Source organism: Petaurus breviceps, unplaced genomic scaffold, assembly GCF_028583685.1.
Source record: "Petaurus breviceps papuanus isolate PSGF00001 unplaced genomic scaffold, PetGlider_PUasm1.0 689, whole genome shotgun sequence".
Classification (NCBI taxonomy): domain Eukaryota; kingdom Metazoa; phylum Chordata; class Mammalia; order Diprotodontia; family Petauridae; genus Petaurus; species Petaurus breviceps.
Window position 1 is genome coordinate 4,284,090 of NW_027186458.1, and position 26,815 is coordinate 4,310,904.

Below are 26,815 nucleotides of genomic sequence, written 5' to 3' on the forward strand. Positions count from 1 at the left end.
GTGAGCAATTGAACAGTCAAGGGGGGAAGGTACCCCTGGTTACAGCAGGTTTTCCTTAAAAAAGCTAGCCACCCTGAATGGATACTGGGAACGCTGGGTTCGGGAGTCGACCATGGACTTCATGCTTTTGGATCTTTTAATATAACTAAAACAGAAATAACTTTCAAAAAGTTAGGTATATTTTCTCAGCTTTTATTTTGTGAATTGTTGCTTCTTGCTTTTAGAGGGCAGCCTGTTTTAAGGCGTGTGGGGCTATTTATGCTGACATTAAATGGTCCCAGGCTTCTTTGCATCCAAATTGTCCAGTCTGCTCTCAATCAACCTTTTCTTCTAACTTGCTATTGCCCCCACCCAAAGCCTGAGTTCCAGCAGAGCCATGGTTCATGCTGGGAATTTAGCAATTTCTAGTTGGAGTGCCTTCCTCACTGTCATCCTTTGCCTATGAAGATCCAGCCAGTCCCCCAGTTAGGGTGCCACCTCTGGTGTGGTGCTGAGGACAATGTGCTGACAATTTCTAAACTGGGTTCAAATCCCAGCTTTGCTCCTTCTGCTGGGTGACCTTGGAGAAGTCATTAAATGTCCTGTGGGCTTCAGATTCCTCATTCACCAAGTGAAAGGCTTTGTTAGTAGGTGACTCCTAAGGGCCCTTCCTTCTGTGAGTCTCTGATTTTGTGCTTTTCCTTTCCTGATTGTTGAGCCTGGAAGAGACAGGACTGGGTTGGGAGCTAGAGGGACCTGATTACAGATTGCACTGTGTGCTCTTTATTTTTGGAGGAGGGGAGACTTTGAGTAAGTTAGCCCCCATCCTTTGGACTGAGTTTTTTTTTTTTTTCACTTGTAAAATGAAGTAATTGGATGACTTCCAAGATTCTCCCTGAAATCTGCTGAAATCTCAATTGGAAGTGATTTCAGCCTCATTTGTCTATACCTTTCTTATCTCTGCAGCGCTTCTGGGACTCGTGTTTGGAACTTTTCATATTTTGATGACTGTATTTCAACATAATTGATTTCTTTTGCAGTCCTATGTCTTTTATTTTATGCATATGATGTGATTGTGAGAAGTTCAGAGGCTCCTCCAGACTGCCCAAGGTATCATATAACACAAGAAAGTGGGAGAAGCCATGTTTTAAGGTTTACGTGGTCCTTTGAGGTACACAGAGCTAGGAAGCCCCATTATGATGAGGAACCTGACCCACAGAGAGGGTAAATAGCTAGGAAGCACGAGGTGGGTTTTGAACCTTTGTCCTCTGACTCCAAATCCAGTGATGCCTCCAGTATCTCTTGCTTCTCTGTTCATGCTGTGTGTTTTTAAAGTAAAGTAACAGATCCCAATACCTACAATTCAAGGCAAAATCTGCTAATAGTTCAGTACTTTTTTATAAACTTCCTGAGTGCTAAGATTGCTGTTTGTACAGCTCTATGCCCCACGAGAAGTTTGAGCACAATACCTGAAATAGAGTAAGCGACTGAGAAATGTTTGTTGAGTGAAAGAATGAATTCTTAATGTTTAATTTCTCTCGTTTCGCTGTTTCTTTCTTTACTTTCAGGATATCAGTAGTTTCAAAGGAAAAAAAAAAATCTGTACTCTGTTGTAGGCTCACACCTACCAGAAATAATTTTTCTTAATTTATTCTTCTAAATTCGAGCATTGTTGTGCTTTAGGGAGAAATGTCTAAACTGATAGTCTTCTCATACTTTCAGACATCTCTCCATGCAAATGATTTCTTACTTAAAAAAAAATTTCCTTATGTGTGGTTTTTTTTTCCAATTCATTTTTCTCTTTTTCCCTCCACGTCCTTCTCCCAGTGGAAAAGGAAAACACTTGTAGCAACTCTGCATGGCCAAATGAAACAAATTCTCACTTTGGCCATGTTTGAAAATCATCCGAGTCATTTTGAAGCTCTGATTGCCAGGGTCTTGAATGAGGAATATTTTATAATCAGCATTTCAGAGGGCCTCAGTTTATGTGACAGTTCAGTTAATCATTTAAGTTTCATTAAGCAGAATATTATTTACTTTCACCCCTCTCCCGGAGAATTATTTTAAAACTGTGTCAATCTTTTGACCACTTGCTTCAAGGGGTGCACCTGGTCAAAGTTGACCCAAAGATACTGAAGCGATTGAAAGGACTTCTTCCTTCTTGTAGGGGGATCATTACCCTAATTTGGTCTGGGCAGATCCATCCAAGACCTCAGGCCTTTTTCCTTCACTGGTTGTGTTCTGATTACTTCGAAAGAGAAATCCTTTCTTGACTGATTTTGATTGCAGAGAACCAGATTTTGTTTCCAAATTTGCTTTTCTCTTTTGGATTAGTCTCTTCAGGCTAGGATAATTTTTAAAGTGCTTCCTTAATGTATCTAAAAGGGACCTGAGGGTGTGGTGTGTGTGTGTGTGTGTAGGGGGCGGGGGGGCAGGTTGTTATCTGATCTCCCTTCTGTTGGGGAGACTGGTGAAACTGTCATACATACTTGTGTAACAGGTGGTCATTATCACTGGTTCCTCCCTGATTCAGTTGGCCCCTACTTGCAGAATGTGCTTGGTACCAGTTTTCCCCAAGCCTGCTCAGCCAGACCAGGGGGCATGTCTTTTTTTTAGAGTCATGCCTTATTCCAGATCCAAGAGTCCTTTAAACTGCTGGGGAGAGAACAATGAATGGAAAGAGAGAAAGTGCCACTGGTGAATTGCTCCTGGAGGCTAATCTGGCTAGTGTGAAGGAGGTGAAAGTGAATTAAGGTTGGAAAGGTAGACTGGAACCGGATGCCTGAGGATGAGAAGGTGTAGACTTTTTAATCCTAGTGGAAGTATCGAGCCAAAGAAGGTTATTTAATTAGCAGAGTGGAATGGTTGACCTGCACCTCACCTAGGAAGATTATTTGTAAAGGGTGGTATTAGGGGATTGAGAGAAAGATTGGCATCATGGAGATCCATTAATAATCCATGTAAAGGGTGATGAGGGCAAGAGCTGGCATGATGGTAAAGTGGGTAGGAAGAGGGGGCAGATGTGAGAGACTGTGGACATGGGACTTGAGGAGACCTAACAATTGATTGGGTATAGGGATCTATGAAAGAGTTAGAGCTAACTCTGAACTTTCCCACCTGGGTGACTTGAAGATTGGGGGTGCTTTTATAAAAAATAAGGGAAGTGTGAAAGAGAAGGGTTTAAAGGCAAATTTGGTACCTTATTTGTATGTCGATTTTGAGATGTTGATGGGATGTGGGGGATGTCAATTGTGTATTCAATAAACTATGGAATTAAGTAGAAAAAAGAATGAGTTTCTGTGGAAATGACTCAGTCTCCAGGTGCTGTGCAAACAAAAGTTGCACAATTATGATTTGCTGCTAATTATGGGATTACAATGAAGGCTTATATTAAAGGGGACACTGAAACTCAAAACCAGCCTTATTTCTTAAACAGATTTTCTATCCATAGAATGAATTTGATATAGATAATTTGATTTTGAAGACACTTAAGGAAGGACTGGTTTTTAAGATATGTCCAGTGGGGGGGGGGTGGTAAAAAAAATAGTCCTATTACTAGACAGGCAGAAGAAAAGATATCAACAATTATAAACCCGTATGCCTACTTATTCTTTATAAAATCTTTGAGAGTCACTGTGACATAGATAGATGGTCTCTCCTCTCCCCTCTCTTTTCCCCTTTCTCTCCCTTCATCTTCCCTTCCTCTTCTTTCCCTCTCCCTCTGTTTCTCCTCCCCCTCCCTCCATTTCCCTTTCCTTCCCCTTTCCCTTCCATCCTCTCCTCTTTCTTTCTCCTTCCCTTCCCCTTTCTTTTCCTTTTGTCCTTCCCTTCCTCTTCCATCCTCTCCCCTTCCTTTCTCCTTCCCTTCCCCTTCTTTCCCTCTCCCCTTCCTTTCTCCTTCCTCTTTCCTTTCCCTCCCATCTTCTCCCCTCTGCTTCTTCTTTTCCCCTTCCATCTTTTCCCCTTCCCTTTTGCTTCCCTCCCCCCCATCCTCTCCTCTTTACTTGCTCTTCTGATGCCAGTGAAATTACAGATCCAGTCCCTATCCCAACAGCATTTTTTTTTAAATGAAAATGGTCTCTACCTGCCTTCCTCCCTGTTCTGAAAGCCTCCTTAAGGAAATTTGAGAAGGAAGCAGGCAGGCTTTCTCAGACACTGTTCACCATCACACAGCTGGCTGAGAGCTGCAGGGAATGTGGTAATAAGACCCTGCAAGGGCTGCCCTTGATGGATTGGCTTAGTAGAATATTCCCTCTTAAAAGGCTTTCTTCCAGAGAGGTGCTTCCCATGAGTATGCTAAGGTCGTGTAAGATTCCACATCAGACCTAATCATAGAAAAGGGTTTGCTCAAGAATCTAACAGGTTTCCAACTTCAAGGGAAGCACAACCAGGGAGGCACAGACTGTGAGAAGTCCTTTACTAGTGGCATTGAGATTGCCCATGGACAAGTCCCCTAACCTTCCTCTCCCTCAGTTTTCTCATCTGTAAAATGGGAATAAGAATACTCACAGTCCTCAATGGGTTGTTATAAGGATCACATGAAGTCATATTTCAAAAGCTTGCAAATGTCAAAGCTTTATATAAATAGCCCTGCTCATTTGTGCATGTGAGAGACTTTTAAGAGCCACCTGAAAGAATGAAGGCTATTGTTCTAAGTACTTTTAATGACTGCTGCTGTTTATATGGCCTTAAATACCTGGAAGGTCAAGCTGTGCCAATCCACATAAAGCACTTTTTTTCATCCATTAGGCAAGGAAAATAGAATTAGTAGATGAAAAATTTTATTTCAAAGTAAAATTATAATCTTTTTGCATGAATTGACGTTCCTTTTAAGGTTTGCAAAGCCAATAAGTATGTTTGTCTCTGAGCCTCACAGCAACCCTTTGGGTATTATTTCCATTTTGCAGATGAGGAAAGAGCGTCTCCGAGAGATGAAGTGACTTGTCCATGGTCACACAGCTAGTGTCTGAGGCAGGCTATGAATGCAGGTTTCCCTGGTTCCAAATGCTTTACTGCAGTCATGGTACCATATTGTTTAGTTAATTACTATTCTAGAGCATAACCTGGAAAGGGGGAGATGCAAGAAAGTATATTTGGATGGGACTGAGAAGAGGGGGGAAGGAAGGAAGGCTTCTGAGCAAGGGACACGGGCCAGGCTGTCTGAACAACAAAGACCACATATGGAGCAACCAGGACTGGGTGAGGACGGAAGGCAGACAGACAGGGTTCTTGACCTCAGGCCATCCCTATTGGCCTTATTTCTTAGAGGAGAGAATTACAACTTTGACATCACAAATATGCATCTAGATACAAAAGAAAACAGGACTCTGTTCCCTGTTCACAGCTAATAAAGGAAATCAATACATCTGGGAGTTTGTTGACACCCTGGTGTGGATAGACCGATGTCATTGACCTAAAACAACCTTGGTCCAGCACCTGGGGTTCATTGACCTAGAGCTGAAAGAGACCTAGGGGCCAGCTGGTCTGACTCCTTTGTTTTACAGAGGGGGAAACTGAGGCCCAGTGAGGTCAGGTGACTTGCTCAAGGACACTCATGGAGGCAGGCAGTTTGAACCCAGGTCCTGACTCCAGAGACTGGGTGCTTTTCCTAGCACCATGCTTCCTCCGCAGGGCATATTGAGCAACTGACATTCATCCTTGGCCCAATTTAGCAATTGGTGAGAGAGTGAAGGGGCCAGAGGGACGTGTCCTTGCAGGGTCTGACGTGGTCTGCCAGGGCTTCACTATAGAAAGCTGATGAAATTACTGAGAGCAAATGGAGCTTCATTTTCTGCTTTTTCTGCATCTGCCTGGGATATCTCATTCTTGTTGGTGGCTAGGTGCAGCTTCCCGGGGATCTCTTGAACATTAATAATGGTTTAATATTTCATACTGAGTCACTGTTAGCCACTCTGAGAGGAATGGTGAGTTGTTAATGTGGTCCTTTCCTTCCTTGGGACTATGGAGCTGGGCTAGTCAAGAAGAATGGATCTCAAATCCTGACCCAGCCCCTTACTGGCTCAGCAAATAATTACCTCATCTCTGCCTCAGTTTCCCCATCTGTAAAATGGGAATAATAATAGCACCCACCTGCCAGCATTGTTGTGGAGATAAAATGAGATATGTGTAAAGCTCTTTTCGAACCTTTAAATGGTATGTAAATGCTAGTGTAAATGATAGCTGTAATTGTTATTGTTATCATTAAACTGAAGGAGGTCAAGGGTGTTGGGAACCACAGACAGACAACAGAAAGAAGAAAGCAAAAGAGAAGAGTCAGGAAAACCTGAGTTCAAATATGGCCTCAGACACTTCCTAGCTGTGTGACCCTGGGCAAGTCACTTAACCCTGTTTGCCTCAGTTTCCTCATCTGTAAATGGGCTGGAGAAGGAAATGGCAAACCACTGGTGTATCTTTGCCAAGAAAACCCCAAATAGGGGTCACAGAGAATTGGACACGACTGAAATGACTCAACAACCACAACTTGTTGGTACGTGTTCATGGGGAGTCCTTATGGGTCTGGGTTGGACTTGGTGGCTGCTGAAGCCAACTCCCAATGCCCAAGTTCTGTGACTTTGTGAAAGGGATAACAGGTGTTCAGAGGCAAAGACCCAGGACTTCAGTCTTCACCTGGCCCTCCCCTCCTGAGTTGTGGGGTGGAAGTTAGAGGCTTTACTGTGTGTTGTACATTGAGCTCAAGGTTGGGGAAGACACAGAGTTTAGATAAGAAATAGTCTCTGCCTTGGAGGAAATTACTCTTCCTCACAGGGACAAGACATCCACAGGGGTGGCTGTAAAACCCCGTATTACACATTAAGTGTATTAGAGACTTACAAAACAGGACTGAGTCTTGTGCTGACTTGGGTGTGGAGGCCTCACCTCTTCCCAGCTTCTGTCTTCTAAAAAGAAAAAAGCCCGGCTGACCTTTCCCTGCTCTGTCCCAGGGCAGAGGCTTCCCTTTGGGGGCTCCGATGACGAATCCATGATTTCTGCATCATGGTCCATTGGGAAGTCAATGCTAGAGAGAAGGACTGGGTTGGGAATTTTATTGTTATAGGAATTCCCAGAAGAGGACACTCCTTCTGCTAGTGCAGGTGAAACCTTCTCTGCAACTTCTAGCCCTTGAGAGTTGCTTAGAACAATGAGAGATACTTACTTGCTCAGTAATTTCAGTATTTCTCATATAGATTGGTCTTCGGTCTTCCGTTCTCCGAAGGTGGCACTCTGTCTGCTTTCATCAGGACAGTGATGATGGCGGTGGTGGTGGCAGGCTATATTTGTATAGCGCTTCTCAGAACCCATGAGATAGGTGCTATTTTACAGATGGGGAAACCGAGGCTCAGACTTGCCCAAGGTCACACAGCTGGTATCCTGACTCCCGAGTCCAGTATTCTTCTGTTCCATGCTGTGCTCTTATAATAATGATACCCAAGAATAGCCAGGATTTACATGGAGCGTTAAGGCTCACAAAACTCTGCAAACATCATCTCATCTGATTCTCACAACAACCCTGGGAGGTGGAGACTACTATTCTTTTTGCAGATGAGGAAAATGAAGCAAACAGAGGTTCAGTGACTTGCTTGGAGTCACAGAGCTAGTAAGTATCTCAGGCTGGATTTGAACTCAGAAGTCACATAGCGCTCTATGTAGTACGTTGTTGAGCCCTAAAATGTAAAAGGGACCTTGGAAGCCTTCTGTCTGACCTGTAGCTGACAGTCCCTCACCAGCATCCCAACAACATGTGGCTGTAGGGCCGTCAAATCCTGTTCTCTGTTTCTAGAAAGCCTTTATTTAGGTTGTTCCAGCTTGGGGGGAGGGGGAATGTTTTTAGAGCCTTTATCTGATCTGAGACACACAGAGGTTAAGTGTGCTCAGGGTCATATGACTAGTAAGTAAACTGAGGCAGAATCTGAATACAGGTCTTCCTAACTCCAAACCCCAGTGCCCTACCCACTATGCCATATTGCCTCGTGAGGACTATTGCTGTTGGCTACAGCTTCGCTTTGATTAGACTGTACGCTCCTTGAGGGTAGGGACTGACCTCTGCCTTTCTCTGTATCCAGTTACTTAGCACTGTGCTGGGCCTTTAATATGTTCTTGGCTTGGCTTGACTGGATTGTAAAGACTTTGTGATCCTGAAGGACTAGCTTCACTAAGTCCAGATGGGTTCATCCTTAATTTGGCCTCAGGAATACAACTACTCAGATGTTCAACAAGCAGTTATTAAGCCCTTACTGTTAGGCACAGTTGCTAAGTGGTATAAGGGGCCGCTAGGTGGTGCAGTGAATAGAGCACCAGCCCTGGAGTCAGGAGGACCTGAGTTAGAATATGAACTCAGACACTTAACACTTACTAGCCAAATGACCTTGGGCAAGTCACTTAACCCCAATTGCTCCTCCAAAAAGCAAAAAACCAAAAACACCCCAAAAACCCAAACAAAAATAAAGAAAGGCTAAAGACAGTTGGCTTTGTCTATACAAGGTATAGGTTTGCCAGTTACATGACAGCAGAAATAATCCGGCCAGAACTGACAGCAGATGTCAGCGAATTCCTTGAGTAGGCATGAATTAACCACCCACTGTATTTTCCCTACCTTCGTGAAATGTACAATAATGAACATATAACATCCCCCCTTCACTCTCATTTGTCTCCTCTCTACTCCTACATCTCTGCCCTTATTTAGGCCTGCATAACCTCACATTTGGACTATTGCAATGACTTTAACTGGAGAAGGAAATGGCAAATCACTCTAGTATCTTTGTTAAGAAAATCTCAAATGGGTCATGAAGACATGGCTGGAACGACTGAATAGCAACAACTGTGACCTCTTCATTGGTCACCCTGCTTCCAGCACCTCCCTTTTCAAATCCATTCTCTACATAGCTGCTAGATTGATATTCATAAAGCATGCATCTGACCCTTATCCAGAATCTTCAGTGGCTCCCTATTGTCTCTAGGCTAACATAGAAAATCATCAGTCTGGCCTTTAAAGATCTCTCCCATCGGACCCCCCCAAGTGCCCCTGTTCTAGTCATGCTGTCCTGAGCCTGACCTTCCTCTCCTGCTTCTGGGTCTTTAGAATATTTTTACTCTTCTTTCTGTCATTGAATCCTTGGCCACCACTGGAGTCCTGTTCATGTCCTGCCTCCCCTCAAGGCTTTTCCTGATCCTCTCAGGGAATGCTTCCTTCCTCTTGAGATTGCTTTATTTTTTATAAAGTAGAATTATAATTATTATCTAGCACACTTATAATGGTAAGATATGATTATAATCATTGTGCAGTACATAATGATTATTATAAAATATATTTATAATTATAACAATAACTACTATGAAGTACTGTATAATAATAGCTAGCATTTATATAGAACTTTGAGGTTTTCAGAGTGCTTTACAAACCTTATCTCATTTTATCCTCACAATAGGATCCCTAGAATGTAAATGACATGATCCCCATTTTACAGATGAGGAAACTGAGGCAGATAGGTTAAGTGACTTGTCCAGGGTCACACAGCTAGGAAGTATCACACAAGATTCAGACTCGAGTCTTTCTGACTCTGGGCCCAGTGCTTTATTCCCTCCTCCACTTTATATTTCTTTGCATATATTTTGCATCTGCTTATCTGTGTACGGGTCATATCCATACTCTTCCATCCTCAGAAGAATGGAAGATCCTCCCAGGGCAGGGACTTACTTTATCTTTGTGTGAGGCAGCTTTGCTGTTGTTTTGCCATTTTTTCAGTCATTTTTCATTTCCCAACTCTCCATGGCCCCATTTGGGGTTTTCTTGGCAAAGATACTGGAGTGGTCTGCCATTTCCTTCTCTAGCTCCTTTGACAGATGAGGAAACTGAGGCAAACAGGGTTAAGTGATTTACCCAGGGTCTCATAGCTAATAGGTGTCTGAGGCTGAATTTGAACTCAGGAAGATGAAACTTCCTGATTCCAAACCCAGTGCTCTATCTACTGGGCCACTAGCTGGCCTCACATAGAATAGTGAAGGTTTAACAAAAGTTTGCTGAATTGGAAATGTGATCCTTTCCAATAAATATTTCAGACCTCCAATGGGCAAATCTATACAATAAATGTTTATTGGGTAGTGTTATATATCCTGTGCTTCTCTGAGCTCTAGGTTTTTCTCTCCTGTCTTTTTCTTGATCCCTAAGACACTCATTGCTTTTTTACTTTGGGTGAACTGAGTGGGGGAAGCTGACCTGAAGCGAGCCATTTGTCCAAGACAAATGGCTCTTAACTTCTTTTAGAAAGGTCCTTGGTTATGAAAATAAAGCCCTAGGGCTCTGAGAGGGAAGCACTCTCCTGGAAGGGCTGGTCGGCTAGGATCACTTTCGTCTGAGTGGAATTGATTAGCCTGCCTTGCGCTGTCCCATTAGCCTTGGAGGCATGATTTCACCAGGCTAGGCACTCAAGAGTAAGTGCTTTCTTTTTCCACTGTGCATTTGTGGTTTTAAAAATTCTGATTTCTACTGTATACTTTTAAGACATTTCTTCCCTTCCAGAAAATCATAGGGCTGAGTAGACTTTTCTCAAGGTGATAATTAAAGGATGAATTGGGTATCTCTGCAAAAATTTTTTCCCCAAAGGAGGTAAATGAGAACTCTTTGGAAAATGTTAATATTGAAGGAAATAGGGAGTTACTGAGTATGGATGAATAAAAGTCAACATCTATTTACTAGGAACTGTCTTTGTGGTAGACTCTGGCCATAAAAGATAAACACTAAGCAGTCTTTGCCCTCAGGGAAATTATATCCAATTAAAAACAGTCATTTCTGGAGGGAGAGAGTGCTAATAACCAGGGATGGAGAAACATCTCTAGTAGGAGTAGGTGCCTGAGTTGCATAAAGGTTGGGTGAGTAAGGTGTGCATTTCAGACAAAGGCTCGGAGATCCGAGATGGCAGCTCTAACACAGAAAACATCTAACAAGTCGCTTTAATTAGAAGCGAAGGCAAATGAGGGGCAATAAGATGCAAAGGTCCAGAAAGGTTGGGAGGACCTTAAATGCCCAGCTTTTGGGTTGTCCTTGAGACCAAAGGGAATGCTTAAAGATCTTTGAGTTGGGGAGGGGGAGGGTATAAAGTAGAGAGATCCAGGTGGGATGGAAGGAATATTAACGAAATATAATTTAAATCTCTGAAGAAGCTATTTTGAATTGAGATAAACTGGGTTTCTTGATAAAATGTTCGTAAGGGAAGGGGTTTGGAGGGGAATCACCCCTATAAAATTCTTCCACCCTCTGACTCATATTTCTGAGTCACATCTGGTTTCCAGATGTTACTATAGCCTTGAATTGATTTTGAGTGTGATTCAGCTAACATAGCTTGGAAGGAAAATATTTCTTCAGCTCTTGGAAAGTAAGCATTCCAATAATAATTTTCTTGTTTCTGTTGGACTGTGGGATATTTAGAGCACGCCCCACGCTGGTTCAGCTAGAGTCAAGAGTCCATATTGAGGGTAACATAGTGGAGATGACTCATTGTCTAGGTGACTTTTGGTTTGGTTTCTATGGTGTCTTCAGAGTTGATATAAAGTGGTTCCGCTTGGCAGAGTAAACTTGGTAGTTGCACTGAGAAACTGATGATCATTATCACCATCCTTTTGAAGGAATCTCTCTTAAAGATCCCTCACTTATCAATCACTTAGGCATTTTTTTTCTATCTTTTTGCAAGCACAGTGTGTGACTCATTGTAAGAACTTAATAAATTATCTATCTCTATCTATTTCATAGTCTTTTTTTTTTCCCCTTTTTTGGAGGGGGGAAGGTAGGGCAATTGGGACTGTCACATGCCCAAGGTCACACGACTAGTAAGTGTTAAGAGTCTGAGACCGAATTTGAACTCAGGTCCTCCTGACTCCAGGGCCATTTGAACTCAGGTCCCCCTGACTCCAGGGCCGGTGCTCTATTCACTGCACCACCTAGCTGCCCCTATACCCCAGTTCTTTCATTTATAAATAGAGATGAATAGACTGGATGATCTAAGGTTCCTTCTACCTCTAAAGCAGGCATGGGGAGCCTGCAGCCTCAGGGCCCCCTAGATATTCAAGTGTGGCCCTTTGACTGCATCCAAACTTCATAGAGCAAATCTCCTTCAAAGGATTTGTTCTGTAAAACTTGGATTCAGTCGAAAGGCTGCACCCAAAGATCTAGAAGGCCACATGTGGCCTCCAGGCCATAGGTTCCTCACCTCTCCACTAAAATGATGACCTACAGTCCTATGACTTACTCCTTGGGGAACTGAACAGCATTATCACTGATACATTTATCTTAAATAAAATTACAAGACCCAAGACAATAGCAACAAAACAGAAGACTGACTTCATGGGGTCTCCTTGGAGAGGCAGCATAGGAGGTGGCCAAGTTCATTTCATTGTCTCTCTAAGAATGCCAAGACACTTGGTGACATTGGCTACCAGGTCACTTGGTAACAAAGAACTCATGATCAGCATTTTCAAGAAGGCCACCATGAGGAGAATTACAGCCTGTACTCCACCATCTAGTGCAAAGAATGAGGGGGGACAGGGAGGAACAAGCATTTGTCAAACCCTTACTAGTATCTCATTTGGTCTCAAGGAGGAGGTAGAAAAATCCATGAGATCACCCAAATTAAATGAACACAGGCTGGGATACTCTGACTTCAAGGCACATCTAGGTGCAGGGGAAGATGGCAGGAGTATGTTGGAAAATATGGCTCAGGATCGAGAAATAAAAGCAATCAAAAGCTGTTAGCCTGCATGAAGCCTCACACCTAAAAATCATGAATACTTTATTCAGCAAGAGCCCTGGAGATACTGGATATGGCACAGTGAAAGAGGATCAATGTCGACAGATAGGAAGACTCCTGGTTACCCTTGTGGTAGTTTGGTTTAGACCATCTTTATAGGTCGCTAGGTAGTACAGGGGAGCACTGGGCTTGGAAACAGGGAGTCTCATCTTCATGAGTTCTAATCTGGGCTCAGGCACCTGCTAGCTGTGTGACCTTGGGCAAGTCACTTGGCCCTGTTTACCTCAGCTCTTTATAAATGAACTGGAGAAGGAAATGGTGAACCACTCCAGTATCTTTGCAAGAAGACCTCAAATGGGGTTGCAAAAAGTGGGACACAATTGACAGCAACATCTCTTTAGTAGCAACAGCAGGCATCGCAGAACCCTAAGGCACTTTGTAAATATAAGTTGTTATTGAAATAAGACCTGATTATATATATATATATATATATATATATACATATATATATATATATATAAAGTAAATAGATACAAAGTAGTTGGGGGTGTGGGGTCTCAAAGGGGATCAGAATAAAGAATATATATATATATATATATATTGTTTTAGATTTTATTGGGTCATCTAAGCATAGCTAGCCAAGCAGCAAAGGAAATAGGAAATTGATTTTATAAAGGAAAACATGAGTATGTCTATTTTGGGAATGGTGGGGTCGTGGTGGAGGCTTGTTTAAAAGTGAAAGCAATGATTCTTAGGCTCTGGTTTTCTTTTGCCTCAGGTCTAGTACACTGACTAAATCCAAGTAGGGAGAGATTCAGTCGGTAGAATAAGAGACAAATTTAGGACATAGCCCCAAGAATAATTCGTCTTATGTATGTTTAACAAGAGCAAAGAAGACATCCTTGCCTCCCAACCCACAAACTGAGCTCTGCTAGGGAATAGGAGCCCCAAGAGTGAACGTGTCAACCTGGAGTACTGACACAGCCCCCACACATGGTCAAGACCCTGTGAGTTCAGTGTGTTCAGGCATATTGACCTGCCCATCTACCCATTCTGAGTAACCTGGCTTCGAGCGGAGGGAGACCAACATCCCTTTCACCTCCTCGTGGGGCTTGGGATGTTATGCAGCCCACTGAAGTTTCTTTTATAAATCATAAAATATGGTACAAATCTAGACTCCTCTGTTTAGCTTTTAAAGCCCTTATGATATAGCCCCACCCCACATGCACTCTGTGATTTAGCCAAATGGGTCTTTTTGTTCCTCTCACACAATTAGGATTTTTCATTTCAGACACTACCTTCTTCATGAAGCGATTCTTTATTCTGATCCCCTTTGAGACCCCACACCCCCAACTACTTTGTATCTATTTACTTTATATTTATTCCATAGATGCTGATAAGCGACTTGTCTCTCCTGTTACATACTGTGTAGGTTCATTTCAAGTAGGGATTTTTAAATTCCAGATTTGTAGCTTTATTTCTGAGCTATAAATGCTCACACTAAAAACTTAACAATTGGCTTTCAGAAGTTTTAGCACATCCCTGGAATAGAGCGACGGATAGGGACAGGATCTGTGATTTTATTGGGATGTGGAACACCCAGGTAAGGCAACTTCCTTTCTCAATGCAGGTAGCCATCTTCCTTGCCTTAGAGACTTTCTTAGAATCCATGTTCTAAGTTTACTTTCTTTTAAAAAAAATGATTTCATTTTCAGTTTATGGTACAAAACAAGCATTTCCATAATACGGGACAATGAAAAAGATGATTGTACATCAAACTTCAAATCTACCATGTACAACTTGCTATTCCCTCCAAATATATAGCAAAGTTATCATGGAAATTTCTTCTTCTCCCCTCCCACCCCGAAATGGCTACCATTAGACCCAAATAGGTATTCTTGTATACATACTTCTATTTATTGGTTCTTTCTCTGGATTCAGACAGTTTCTTCAGTCACATCCTTTATTTTTAATTTGTATATTTATGATAGTCAAAATGACTTAGTACTCAAAGTTGTTCCTAAAACAACATTGCTGTTACTGTATACAGTGTTCTCTTAGTTCTGATCATTCACTTTTTGTTATTTCATGCAAGTCTTTCTATGTTTTCCTAAAATCATTGAGCTCATCATTTCTTATAGCACAGTAGTATTCCATCACAATCGTATACCACAACTTGTTCAGCCATTTCCTGATTCATGGGCATCCCTGCAATTTCCAGTCCTTTACCACCATGAAGAGAGCTGCTATAAACATCCCATTCACACCCAAAGTTATAATGACTATTTGAGAATTTCCCTCTGTCTTATTTTCACTCACTGTTTTCTTTCTCAGCCTCTCTTACTGATCTGGAGAACAGACTGAGAGACAATACAGTCTTTATGTTTCAGAGTCAGAATGTGAATCCACTATGTCATATCTGGTACATAGTAGGAGATTAATAAATGATTACTGTTCGAAAGACTGATATATTCCATGTTGCTGGTTGTACAAATCACAACATTAATCTAGATAGATGATCTGTCCTTTGTCTCCTTAGGCAACCAGAGGAACCGTGACTGCTTTTGCTGGCTTCGATGACCGGGCTGATGCTGAAACCCTTCGGAAAGCAATGAAGGGACTTGGTAAGAAGGCCTTCAGTATTAGTACAGTTTTCTTTATACGTCATTATTCTTGGCTGTGATGTCTTAGTCTTTGCTTCATGGAGAGCTTAGTCTGAAAGACAAAACTAAAACTTCTCTATTGCCTTCCCTCTAAGACTGCCTTAAGCACCCTGTTGATACAGTGGGAAAAATCACCAATTCAGGTATCACAGGACCCAGGTTCAAATACTAGGTCTGTTACTCAGACCTGTGTGACCTTTGGAAAGTTAATTAACATCCCCAGGCTTCCATTTCCTCATCTATGAAATGACGGGGTTGGATTAGTAGCCTCTCAAGGCCCTTCTAGCCCTGGCCCTCCATTCCTTGCTAAATGCATGACAGGAACATAGGATATTACTAAGCCCATACCCAAAGGCTTCCCAGCTTGGTCAGACCTGCCAGAGCTTGCCAACCCCTGGTTCAGAACCCAAAGCTACATTCATACTCCCTGATGGGACCCTGCTAGGGGACCCGAGTCCCCCAAATGGGGATTGTTTAAACAATGCCAACAATTCTTTTGTGTCCACCAAGAAATGGTAATAACAGAAGCTGCTAACTGGAGAGAGCAGAGAGTGAGAAAATGGGGCAAAGGTAACCCTGTAGAGTGTTGTGGTTTTTTTAGGGATCTGGGCCATAGTGGAGCCTGAGAGAGTGGGGCTATTCAGGAAGTGACTGAGCTTGTTTATGAATTCATTGCAGGTACTGATGAAGAAAGCATCCTGACTCTCCTCACAGCCCGAAGCAATGCCCAGCGCCAAGAAATTGCAGTGGCATTTAAAACTTTGTTTGGCAGGGTAAGTGTCTATTGTGAAATCACAGAATAGAATAGGACGGGATCACGACATATAAAGCAGGTTTGAAAAAGGCAGCGAGGTGGCTCTGCAGGGGATAGAGAGCCAGGCCTGGAGATGGGAAGACTCATCTTCCTGAGTTCAAATCTGTCCTCAGATACTTGATAGCTGTGTGATCCTGGGTAAGTCACTTAACGCTGTTTGCCTCAGTTTCCCCATTTATAAAATGGAGATCCCAGGATTATTTTGCAAACCTCAAAGCTCTCTATAAATATGCTATTATATCAATAATATATAAATACACATTATTCTTATAGCACAGGTCTGACAATGCCACTCTCCTCTTCCATAAACTCCCTGCGAGCTCCCTATTATTATCTCCAGGGCTAAATATATGTTTCTTTAGCCTTAGCCCTTCACTATTGGATCCCATCTACTCCTCCAATTTCAGTTATTACATATTATTTCCTTCTACCCACTCTGTGATCCAGCCACAATGGTCACTGAGTGCACTCTTGCGCACACACACACACACACACACACACACACACACACATGCACACCATCTCCAGGCTCTGCATCACACCCCCAGTGCCTGGGATAGCCTTCCTCCTCACCTCTGCTTCTGAGAATTCCTTGACTTCCCTGACCCTGCTAGAGCCTTTCTGTCTAAAGTTACATTTTATCTGCTCTCTGTGTGTCTTGTACATACTGATTTAAGTATATGCTGTCTGCCCTTTTAGAATGTAAACTCCTTGAGGGCAGGGATTGTTTTCATTGTTCCTTTAAATCTTCAGTGCCAATGTCACATACAGTTAGCACTTAGTAAATGCTGAAGATTGAAAATTCATTACCACATATAAGCTTTCTTCTTTAGATCTTTATGTTCACCTAACTTTTAATTTAGAAGTGAATAGCATGCTATAGTGATTAAAAGTCTTGGACTGGGACCTGAGTTCCAGTCATACCTCTGACACTTATTAGGCGTGTGACCCTGGGCAAGTCACCAAACCTCAGGTCCTCAGTTTCCAAATCTGTAAAAAGAGGAGGTTGTATGCAAGGACCTTTAAAGTACCCTTCCAACTCTAAATCTGTGATTCTATGGACATCTGTTTTTTTGTGAAGAGATAGCTTGTGTATGTGAGAAGGGCATCATTTAACACTCCTCGCGGGTCAGTCCATCTGTGTCTTTGTCTTGGCAGGATCTTCTGGATGACTTGAAATCAGAACTGACAGGGAAATTTGAGAAGCTCATTGTGGCTCTGATGAAGCCTGCCAGACTCTACGATGCCTATGAACTGAAGCATGCTCTGAAGGTAAGAGTCCACTCTTAAAGAGGCGGGGGTTTGCTCAGCAGGAAAGGTGAAAATGCTTGGCCACAGTCTTTGGTTCTGTTTTTACACGTGGCTCTGCGTTGTTTTGGGGAGGCTGCTTGGGAGCTCATGGTGAGATGGGGGGAAGAGAGGGGGAGAGAAGGGAGGCAATCAACATGCCATTTTTAGGCAAAACATTTGCATCTTAATTTCTGCCTAATTTAACAATAATATCCTTCAGGTCCTTCTTGAGTCTCTCATGATATCGGAGCTTTTAATTGTCTGCCACATTTGGATGTTAGTTTGAGTAGTTATCATTATAGGAGAAAGACAGTTCAGTTTAGTGGTTAGAGAGCCAAGGATACACATCTGAACTATATTGACTGAGAGATCCTGGACCAGTCACCTCCTTCATAGCTGGGTTTTCTAGGCCACTCTTAAAATGGCACCGAATGTGCCAACCTGCATTGGAAGCTGCCTCATTGCAGGAATTTCCTTATCTGGGAGTTTCCTTTACCAACAAAATCACAAATTGTGCCCTTAGCTTATCTTTAGGGTTATTAATGAGTAAACCTAAGAGCACCCTGATAATGCAGTTCAATTCAACAAACATTTATTAAGTGACTGTTACATTCAAGGCCCTGGGATAGGTGCTGGGAGGAAATGCTTCCCATTTTAAGTTCAAGAAGGGAAATGAGAGAGAATTGTCATGATGGGGAGTTTTTGCCCCAGCATTTTTCTCTCCTCCCCACTGCTCCTTCTGAGTACAAGATATCATACTGTATATCACAATGTAGAAGCTGGTGACTGGCGATGATTTTAGCCAAAACAACCAGATGGAAACCCCCAGCACAACAAATGTCGCTGTATCACAGTGGTTAGAGGGCTGGACTTTGTTGGAGTCAGAGGACCTGCTACTGAGTACCTGGGTAACCCAGGGCAAGTCACAACGCATCTGTAAAATGGGAATGATTATATTGCCTACCTTACTGTTGTGTTCTGAGGATCCAGTGAGGAAAGGCATGTAAAGCCCTTTACCAATCAACATTCAAGCACTCTGTAAATGTCTCCCTTCCCTTCTGGGAGGCTCACTGCCTTGCAGAAAGTGTTCTTTCCCAGAACCCTTATGATGGCTGACCAAGTTTTGCCATCTGGGCACAGCCAGTTTTTGGTCATTGTTATGGACCATCTCTGTCTCCTAGAACCCACCCTGTCCATTCTTGCCTAGATTTTTGACAAACCTAGCTTGCCTCCAACCTCCTAAATACCATGTGAATTTGGGCCAGAGTTACAGCCTTCTCTCCCCATTGTGAATGGGCTCCCACATTTCTAAATCGACAGCTTACCAAACAATATCCGTGTGTTTCCCCCTGGTTCCCACAAACCCTAGCCGCATCTCAAGGTTTTGACTTGTTTACCTAAGTCAGTTTTGACTCGTAGGGCCCTATGCAGCCCTCTCCTGGTGCCCCACTGGGTCAGAGGACACTCCCCAGGAGCTCCCCCACCAGCTTGGGCCTTCCAGGACTGAGGGAATCCTTCTCCCTGGAGGCTTTCAGGGGTCTGTCCTGGGTGCTCTGCTCTTTGTTCTAAGATCAGCCAGGTTTTAGACCAGACTTGCTAGCTTTTTCTTGTTCGTGTCCTGCACCCCTGGGGCAGACCCTTCCCAGAATAACGTTTTTAGATGCATAAAATAAAGTACATAAGGTTAACAAAGAAAACCAAATATATTGAAATACTATAAGCAAAGTATTAAAATCAAATGTTCATAGACCTTATGTTAGGAACCTTGGGTCTAGAGAGCCCAGATTGCAAACTATCCATGTGATCCAACTTCACCAGCCCCTCATGATAAAGAGAGTCTTGTTGTCCACCCCACTGAAGTCCACCAGGGGTTCCTGCTCTGGGGCAATCTCTGCCCATGGTTTTGGAAGGAATTCTTAGTCCCTTTGTAATCATTTGTTAGCCTTTGACCCTTGTCTGGTCATTAAGGCCCGGTCATGTATTTATTTATTTTTTTCTCTATTACCTGTTGAATCTCTCCTTTTGTGTTCTCAACTGTCTCTCCTTCCAAGATATCTGTTGACAAGTCCTCAGAGCGTATCTTCTTTCCTTATCCCTTGGTTTCGGTGTTTGTCAGAAGGACTTTCTGTATTTGTTCCCAGGGACATGATCTTCTTTTCCTAAGGGCAAGGATCTAATTGACATTTAACTGCTTCGAGGCAGACAGTCAGTATCCATTGTCCTCCCAAGGAATCATCCTCTCCTGATTAAACATTTCCTAAAGGATTTCTCCAAAAGGAATGCCAGTATCTCACTGGGTCTCTCCAGAATCTTCCCTAATCTAGATGATCAGTTTCTGTAACTGGCTGTCCTTCCTCTCTCCTGCATTCAAAAGTTAGCCAACTATTCCACATTCTGGCTGTGGCCTTCCCTGGCCCCATCTCACAGTGGGTCAGGGCTACAGGTAGCCGGGGGACTGGTACCTTTTAGTCTGCAGCCTGAGAAGCTTCAGTTAAATGAAGCAGGTTGTACGGTATTTTTTATTTATTTGAAGAAAGGTCTGACCCGTTCTTTCATGACCCCTCCCCTCTCTCCCATCATAATGCAGCCCTTCCAGCGTCTTCCCCAGCCCCCCTCTGCCCCACTAGACCAGAAGAGGGGTCTCCATAACTTTCGATTTTCCCTGCACTTGTGCCTACCCCGTCTTTTCTTCAGGAGAGGGTTCCCTGGGACAGAGATGCAGGCTTTTTCAGCTGTCAATACCATTGAGCAGATGGGTGGAAGTTTCAGGCTTTGGAATTCTTTCTGCTGGCTCCTGGTCTTTCTGGAGCTGAGTCTGTCTGTCTCTTTTCTTACTAACACAGTATGGGGCATGTCACATTTGGAGTTAGAGGGTCTGGGTTTAAATCTTGAGTCTGTCTGTGTAACCCTGGGCAAGTCATCTAATGTTTCTGGACCTCAGTGTCCATATCTATAAAAGGAAGGGGTTAACCATCATCATCATTGTTGTCCTTGCTACCTTTTATACAGATCTTTAAGCCCTCACAAACATTGTGTCATTTGTTCCTCCCAATAACCCTGGGAAGGAGGTGCTGTTATCCCCATTTTACAGATGAGGAAACCGAGGCAGGCAGCAGCTAAGTGACCTACACAGCTAGTAAGTGTCTGAAGCCAAACTGAGCGCAGATCTCCCTGACTCTGGGTCTAGCACTATGCACTGTACTCCCTGGCTGCACCCTGCATGGCCTCTGAGGTCCCGTCCTGCTCTGAGTCTTCATCCCTTGAATGACAGAGGATATTTTTATAAGAACAGGCATATCCTGCCTACCTGACATTTACAGCTTGACATAGAATGCCACCCCCCTTTGCAGCAAACTCCTTGGAATGGAAACCATTTATTTTATTGTATTTTTGGTAGGCAATCAGAGTTAAGCGATCTGCCCAGGGTCTCACAGCTATTAAATATCTGAGGCTGGATTTGAACTCGGATCCTCTTGACTTTAGGGCTGGTGCTTCCTCCACTGTACCACCTAGCTGCCCCAAAAGAGATATATTTATTGGTGATAAATTTTTTAAAATTCTAATTGCTCCCCTTCCTCTGTTCTTTATTTCAAAGAAAAACAGTTAAGTAAAAACCAGTGGGCAAAACAGGGAAATGTTATAGCACAGATAGCATTCGATAGCCCAGTCAATCACCTCTCTACTATGAGGAGAGAATCTGGTTTCAAAATAGTAGCCAAGGTTGGCCATTACTTTGAAGGGGAAAGGGAACAAGTATTTTTGAAGTATCTGTTTTGGGCCAGGCACTTGGCAAATCTTATCCCATTTGGTCTTTGAATCTCCAGTCTGGTGTCTCGGTGTTTTAATTTATGTGACTGTGACAACTGTGTACGTTATTCCTCAGGCTTTGCTTTCTTTACCTTGTGTCAGTTCCTACAAATCTTCTCAAATTTCTTTGAATCCTTCACTTTGGTAATTTCTCACGGCGTACTAATATTTCCTTATTTTCACAAGCTAAAATGTGTCCAGCCATTTCCCAGTTGATGAGCCCCTGTTTTATTTACAGCTTTTGGCTCTCTTCAAAAGGTGCTGTGATGAATATTTTGTTATATATAAGGCTCTCCTCCCTGCTTTAGCCTTTGATTCTGAACAGTAAAATAAGAAGGTTGGACTTAGTGACCTCTAAGGCACTTTCCAGCTCTGAATCTGATCCTATGAAATTGTAGCAAAGAAAGTTAGATTGGTTGTTTTAAAGTTTAATATGGAGTTAATTTTTAAAAATCATCCAATTGACTTACCTTAATCATTTGTGAATATTGGCTATTGCTGCAGTGTTTACTGTCTTTGTGGTAAATTATGACTGGTAGGAATAATAATAATAGTTAGCAGTGATTTGAGATTTTCTCATTTTACCCTCACAACAACCCTATTATCATTCCTATTTTGCAGTTGAGGGAAACTGAGGCAGAGAGAAATGACTTGCCTGAGATTTGAACTCAGATCCTGCTGACTCCAGTTCCCCCCCTTCCCTTAGCAAAATGGAAGTTCTTGGTTGGTGACAAATATGACGCTTTGTACAAAATAAATGCTTACTGATTAAACTGAATCAGAGTGGGAGACAGTCATGGCTGTGTACAATCTATGAGCATATTAGTGTCCTCGAGCTGACTATCTAAGTGAAGTTTAATCTTCAGGTAGTTAATTATGTGTTCTGACTACAAAGTCAGAAGCCTGGTTGGAGGCATCTGTGTTAGAGAGAAGGAGGCACTGGTAGCTGCGAAGGACAGAACTGGGACTCTGGACGCTTGGGATCCGAGGCTGGTTCTGCCTCAGACTGAAAGTGTCCCCTTGGTCCAGCCCTTCCCTTCTCTGAGCCTGAGCTGGCTTCTTATCTGTAGATGAAGGGCTTCCAGTCTTGTTTCTGTAAGGAGGCAACGAGGTGGAAGTTAGATAGAACACCGGGTTAGGACGTTGTTCAGTCTTTTCAGGAATGTCCCTCCCCATTTCGGGTTTTCTTGGGAAGGATACTGGAGTGGTTTGCCATTCTCTTCATCATTTATAGAAGACGAAACTGAGGCAAACAGGATTAATGACTTGCCCAGGGTCACAGAGCTAATAAGTGTCTGAGGCTGGATTTGAACTCAGGTCTTCCTGATTTCCCACCCAACATTCTATCCACTTTATCCGGCTGCCCAGGGTTAGGAAGAACTGGGTACAAATATTGTCTCAGACACTAGCTATGGGACCCTGAAAAAGTCACTCTGCTTGCCTCAGTTTCTTCAACTTGAAAAATAGGGATCACAATAGCCCCTACCTCCCAGGGTGTTGGGAGGATTAAAGGAGATGATAATGTAAAGTGTTTAGCTCAGTGCTTGGCATACAGTAGTGCTCAATAAATGCTTGTTCCCTGTCCTTCCCTTTATCCCAGAGTCCATAGCATAGTTAAGTATTTGGCCTGGTCTGTTCTAAGATGTCCCTAATCTCGGTTATTTGCTTTTGTTGATTTGGGTTGATTTGTTCTTTATCTTCCATCTCCGCCCCCCCTCCAGGGAGCTGGGACAAATGAAAAAGTGTTGACCGAAATTCTGGCATCCAGAACCCCTGAAGAATTAGAGGGCATCAAACAAGCTTATGAAGAAGGTAACTATGGAAATCGCTTTCTTCTGGTGGACACTACTGTCCATCCCCGCTCTGCAGATAAAACAGAACAGGCCACTGGCTGCGCCAAGTCCACCCAGGATTGCATTTTCCTTCTCTTCAGAAGTAGAATGACTTGGATGAAGGTGGAGATTGACCACATCTGGGGTCAATGCCTAGCGCGTCAGATGACAAAGTCAGCACCTTGACGATCTAAAGCTTTGGGCAACATCTAAGAAGAAGAAATTCATTAGGGATAAATGTAAAGTCTGAGACTTGGGCTCAAAAAATCAACTTGTGCTTTATTATTCTTAAGTACAATATGAAGGAAGAGTGACCTCTTGTCTGAAAAAAAATGCTGGGAAGATAAGTCAGCAGGAAAAGGGGAAAGGGAATAAGTATTGAGTGCCAACTATGTTCCAAATACTTCACTAAGCCCTTTACAAACACCCTCTCATTTGATCTTCACAACAACCCTGGGGACAGAGGTGCTCGTAATTATCTACATTTTCCAGTTAAGGAAACTGAGGCAGACAGAGATTATATGGTCACACAGAGAAGTGTCTGAGGCTAGATTCGAACCCAGGTTTTCCTACCTCCAGGTCTAGTGCTATAAACATTTCAACTCCTCGATGTACAATGTGACAGCCGGAAAAAAAAAAGCTTACTATGATAAAGAAATGCCAAATCAAGGCCTAGGGTGGGGACAGCCCTGGTCAGACCACATCCTGTTCAGTTCTGGATTCCTCATGTTAGGGAAGACAGTGACTAGCTTAGGGAGTGACCAGAGAAGGTCTAGGGATAAAGAAGGTTGACTCTGATGGTCAGGTCTTCCAGGTCATACTGGGATTAGTCAGAGAAGTCTTGGGAAGATGGGATAGCTGGGCATTTGATGGGCAATCCTACAGAAGAGGCATTAGACTGCGTCTCTGGTCCCAGAGGGCAGAACTACCCTTTGGGCTGTGTATGCTTTTGCCCCACTTCTGCTCTCATTTGTTCCTCAGCCCTTTGCAAACTTCTCTCAGGTGAAATTGTTTTTTCCAAAGTAACCAATGATATCTTAAAATTTTTTTAAAATTAAGAAACATTTATTTTATCTTCCTTCTGTCACACCTTTCCTCTCTCCTGGAAAAGCAAAGCCCTTAGAACAAATATGCCTCCCCAAGTAAATGCCTTCTTCAATTGGCCATGTCCAGAAACCTCTGTCTCTCTCTGCACCTGTAGGTCATCATCACTTTGTCAGGAGATGAGAGGACTTCTTCATCTTCCATCCCCTGGCATCATGATGGGTCCTTGTGTTGATTAAAGTTCTTAAATCTTCCAAAGTTGTTAACAATGACCTCTCAATTATTATCAAATCTGAAGGCCTTTTCTCAAATCTCGTCCTTCCCGATGTCTCTGCTGCTGACAATGTTGATCACCCTCTCTTCTTGGTGGCTCCTCTCTGGGTTTTCATGACATTTTTCTCTCTTGCTTGGTTCTCTTTCTATGTCTCTTACTGCTCCTCAGTCTGTTTTCCTGGATTCTCATCTGTTTCCTACCCCTTAACTGTGGGTGTCTCTTAAAGTTCTGCCTTGGGTCCTCCCCTCTTTATACCCTCTTTCTTCATAAGCTTATCCATACCTTGGGTTCAGTGATCCCTTCTATGCTAATGACTGGCAAATATACATATATATGTATATTAGTAGTCTCGATGTATATATATATACACATATGTATATATGTACAATATACATAGACATATTGATACCAACTATCTATTGGACATTCAAGCTGGATGTCCCTTAGGCTTCTCAGACTCAAGATGCCTCAAACAAAACTCATTTTCTCTTCCCCTAAACCCTCCCCTCTTCCAAATTTTCCCCTTTTCCATTCAGGGCACTACAAATATTGTTTTAGTATTTCAGCTTCAGTTTCAGAGCCAGCCTTAATTCATTGTTTTTTTCTCTTCAGCTTCATTCCACTGATCTTAGTTCCAGCCCCTGGGGTCCAAATAGTTAAAACTAGAGTACAGGAACTCGAGCCAGGAAGGTCTGAATTCAGATCTCGCCTCAGACATTGTGAGCTTGGGTGAATCACTTAATTCCTCTGAGTATTAATTCCCACCACTGGAAAATGAGGGGTGTGACTTGACTGCCATGGTCTTTTCTGTCTCTGTGTCTGTGATCCTAAGTCTAATCCCTCCACCATATGACAGCCCTTTAAGTCTTTGAAGACAGTTTCATCCTCATTCTCTTCCCCAGCCTCCTTGCCCCCAGATTCTTCATCCAGATCTGTGGAATGTTCTGTGGTCCCCTCACCATCTTGGTCTCCAGGGTGTAGGCTCTCCAGCCATATGGCATTGATAAGCCTGGAGAACTTGTTTTCTTGCAGAGTATGGCTCCAGCCTGGAGGATGATGTTATTGGGGATACTTCTGGATACTACCAGAGGATGCTGGTGGTCCTTCTGCAGGTAATGTTTTGGTGAGGGCGGGAGGAGGGAGGTGAGGAGCTCTGTACAGTTAGCAATGCTGATCTGAATCTAACGGGCTATCTAGCTAGTAAGCGTCTGAGCCTGGATTTGAACTCAGGTCTTTCTGTCTGGTTTTTGTATTTTTTTTTTTTACCAAAAGGAGGGAGGCTATTTTCATCTGTTCTTTGGAACCAAGCCTGGCTGTTGCACTTAGTGACAGTCGAGCCACGGCTTGTGTTCTCTCCATTTGCGTTATTGTGGCCATTGCTTTTTATTTTAATTCTCTTCCCCTGAACCTGCACTAATCATAGTCCTCTTTAAAAGGCACGCTCTTGGCTTAGATAAAATCCGTGTGCTGCACTAACTGATCAAGTGTTAGCTTTTACTTCTTCTTTCCCCACCATCTGTCTGTATTTTGTTTTCCTTTCAGTGAGATCTTGTGTTGTAGCTGGTGCTGTGATCTAACACCGGGCTTTCCTGGGTCTGTTCTAGGCTAACCGGGACTCTGACAATGGACTCAATGAAGACCTAGTGGAACAGGACGCTAAGGTAGGTGAAGACTGGCCTCGTTGTTGTGGCTCAATCATATCCAAATCTTTTCTTTGTGAAGGTGCTGGAATGGTTGGCCATTTCCTTCTCCGGTGTGTCTCCATTTTACAGATGAAGGACTGAGACCAACAGGGTTAAGTGACTTGCCCAGGGTAACACGCTTAGGAAGGGTCTGAGACCAGATCTGAATGCAGATCTTGACTTCAGACCCAGTGCTCTGTCCATTGTACCACTTGGCTGGCCACTTGTTTACTGGCAGGTAAATTGAAGCAGAAAGTTAATGATGAGGGACACAGTGTGAAATATCAGGCTACAAAAATAGTCTTAATAACAGTGCACTCAGAAGTCAGAGCAGAGACCTGCGGCAACAAAACATCTAATTTACTCCATGGGGGAAATTAAGCAAATCAGAAGTGGCACCGAGAGAAGCTTTGGGACTGTCAGCACGTACCGCTTGTCTATTGAGAGGGCAGCAGATCAGCCAACAAATGGATTGTTGGCTCATTGAGGCAGGCTTCGGGGGTCATACATTTAGGGCTGCCTGGCACCCTAGAGGAGAGGGCGTTGGGCCCAACACTTACAGATAAGGAGGCTGAATCCTTGAAGGAAGGAATAGAGGCAGGGAGGCAGGCAGGAAGGAAAGGAGGAAGGAAGGAAAGAATAAGGGAAGGAAGGAAGGAAAGAAGGAAGGAAAGAATAAGGAAAGGAAGGAAGGAA

The 26,815-nt window shown here is 43.1% G+C and overlaps 1 protein-coding gene across 1 annotated transcript in view; it reads left to right on the forward strand.

The window, feature by feature from the left end:
* Positions 1-26,815, forward strand: part of ANXA5 (annexin A5) — a 50,267-nt gene that overhangs the window by 8,426 nt on the left and 15,026 nt on the right. The window contains exons 3-8 of the mRNA XM_069104883.1: positions 15,253-15,337; positions 16,055-16,149; positions 17,349-17,462; positions 23,009-23,099; positions 25,470-25,549; positions 26,042-26,098. Coding sequence (XP_068960984.1) covers positions 15,253-15,337; positions 16,055-16,149; positions 17,349-17,462; positions 23,009-23,099; positions 25,470-25,549; positions 26,042-26,098 — 522 coding nt within the window. The remainder of the gene's footprint in view (positions 1-15,252; positions 15,338-16,054; positions 16,150-17,348; positions 17,463-23,008; positions 23,100-25,469; positions 25,550-26,041; positions 26,099-26,815) is intronic.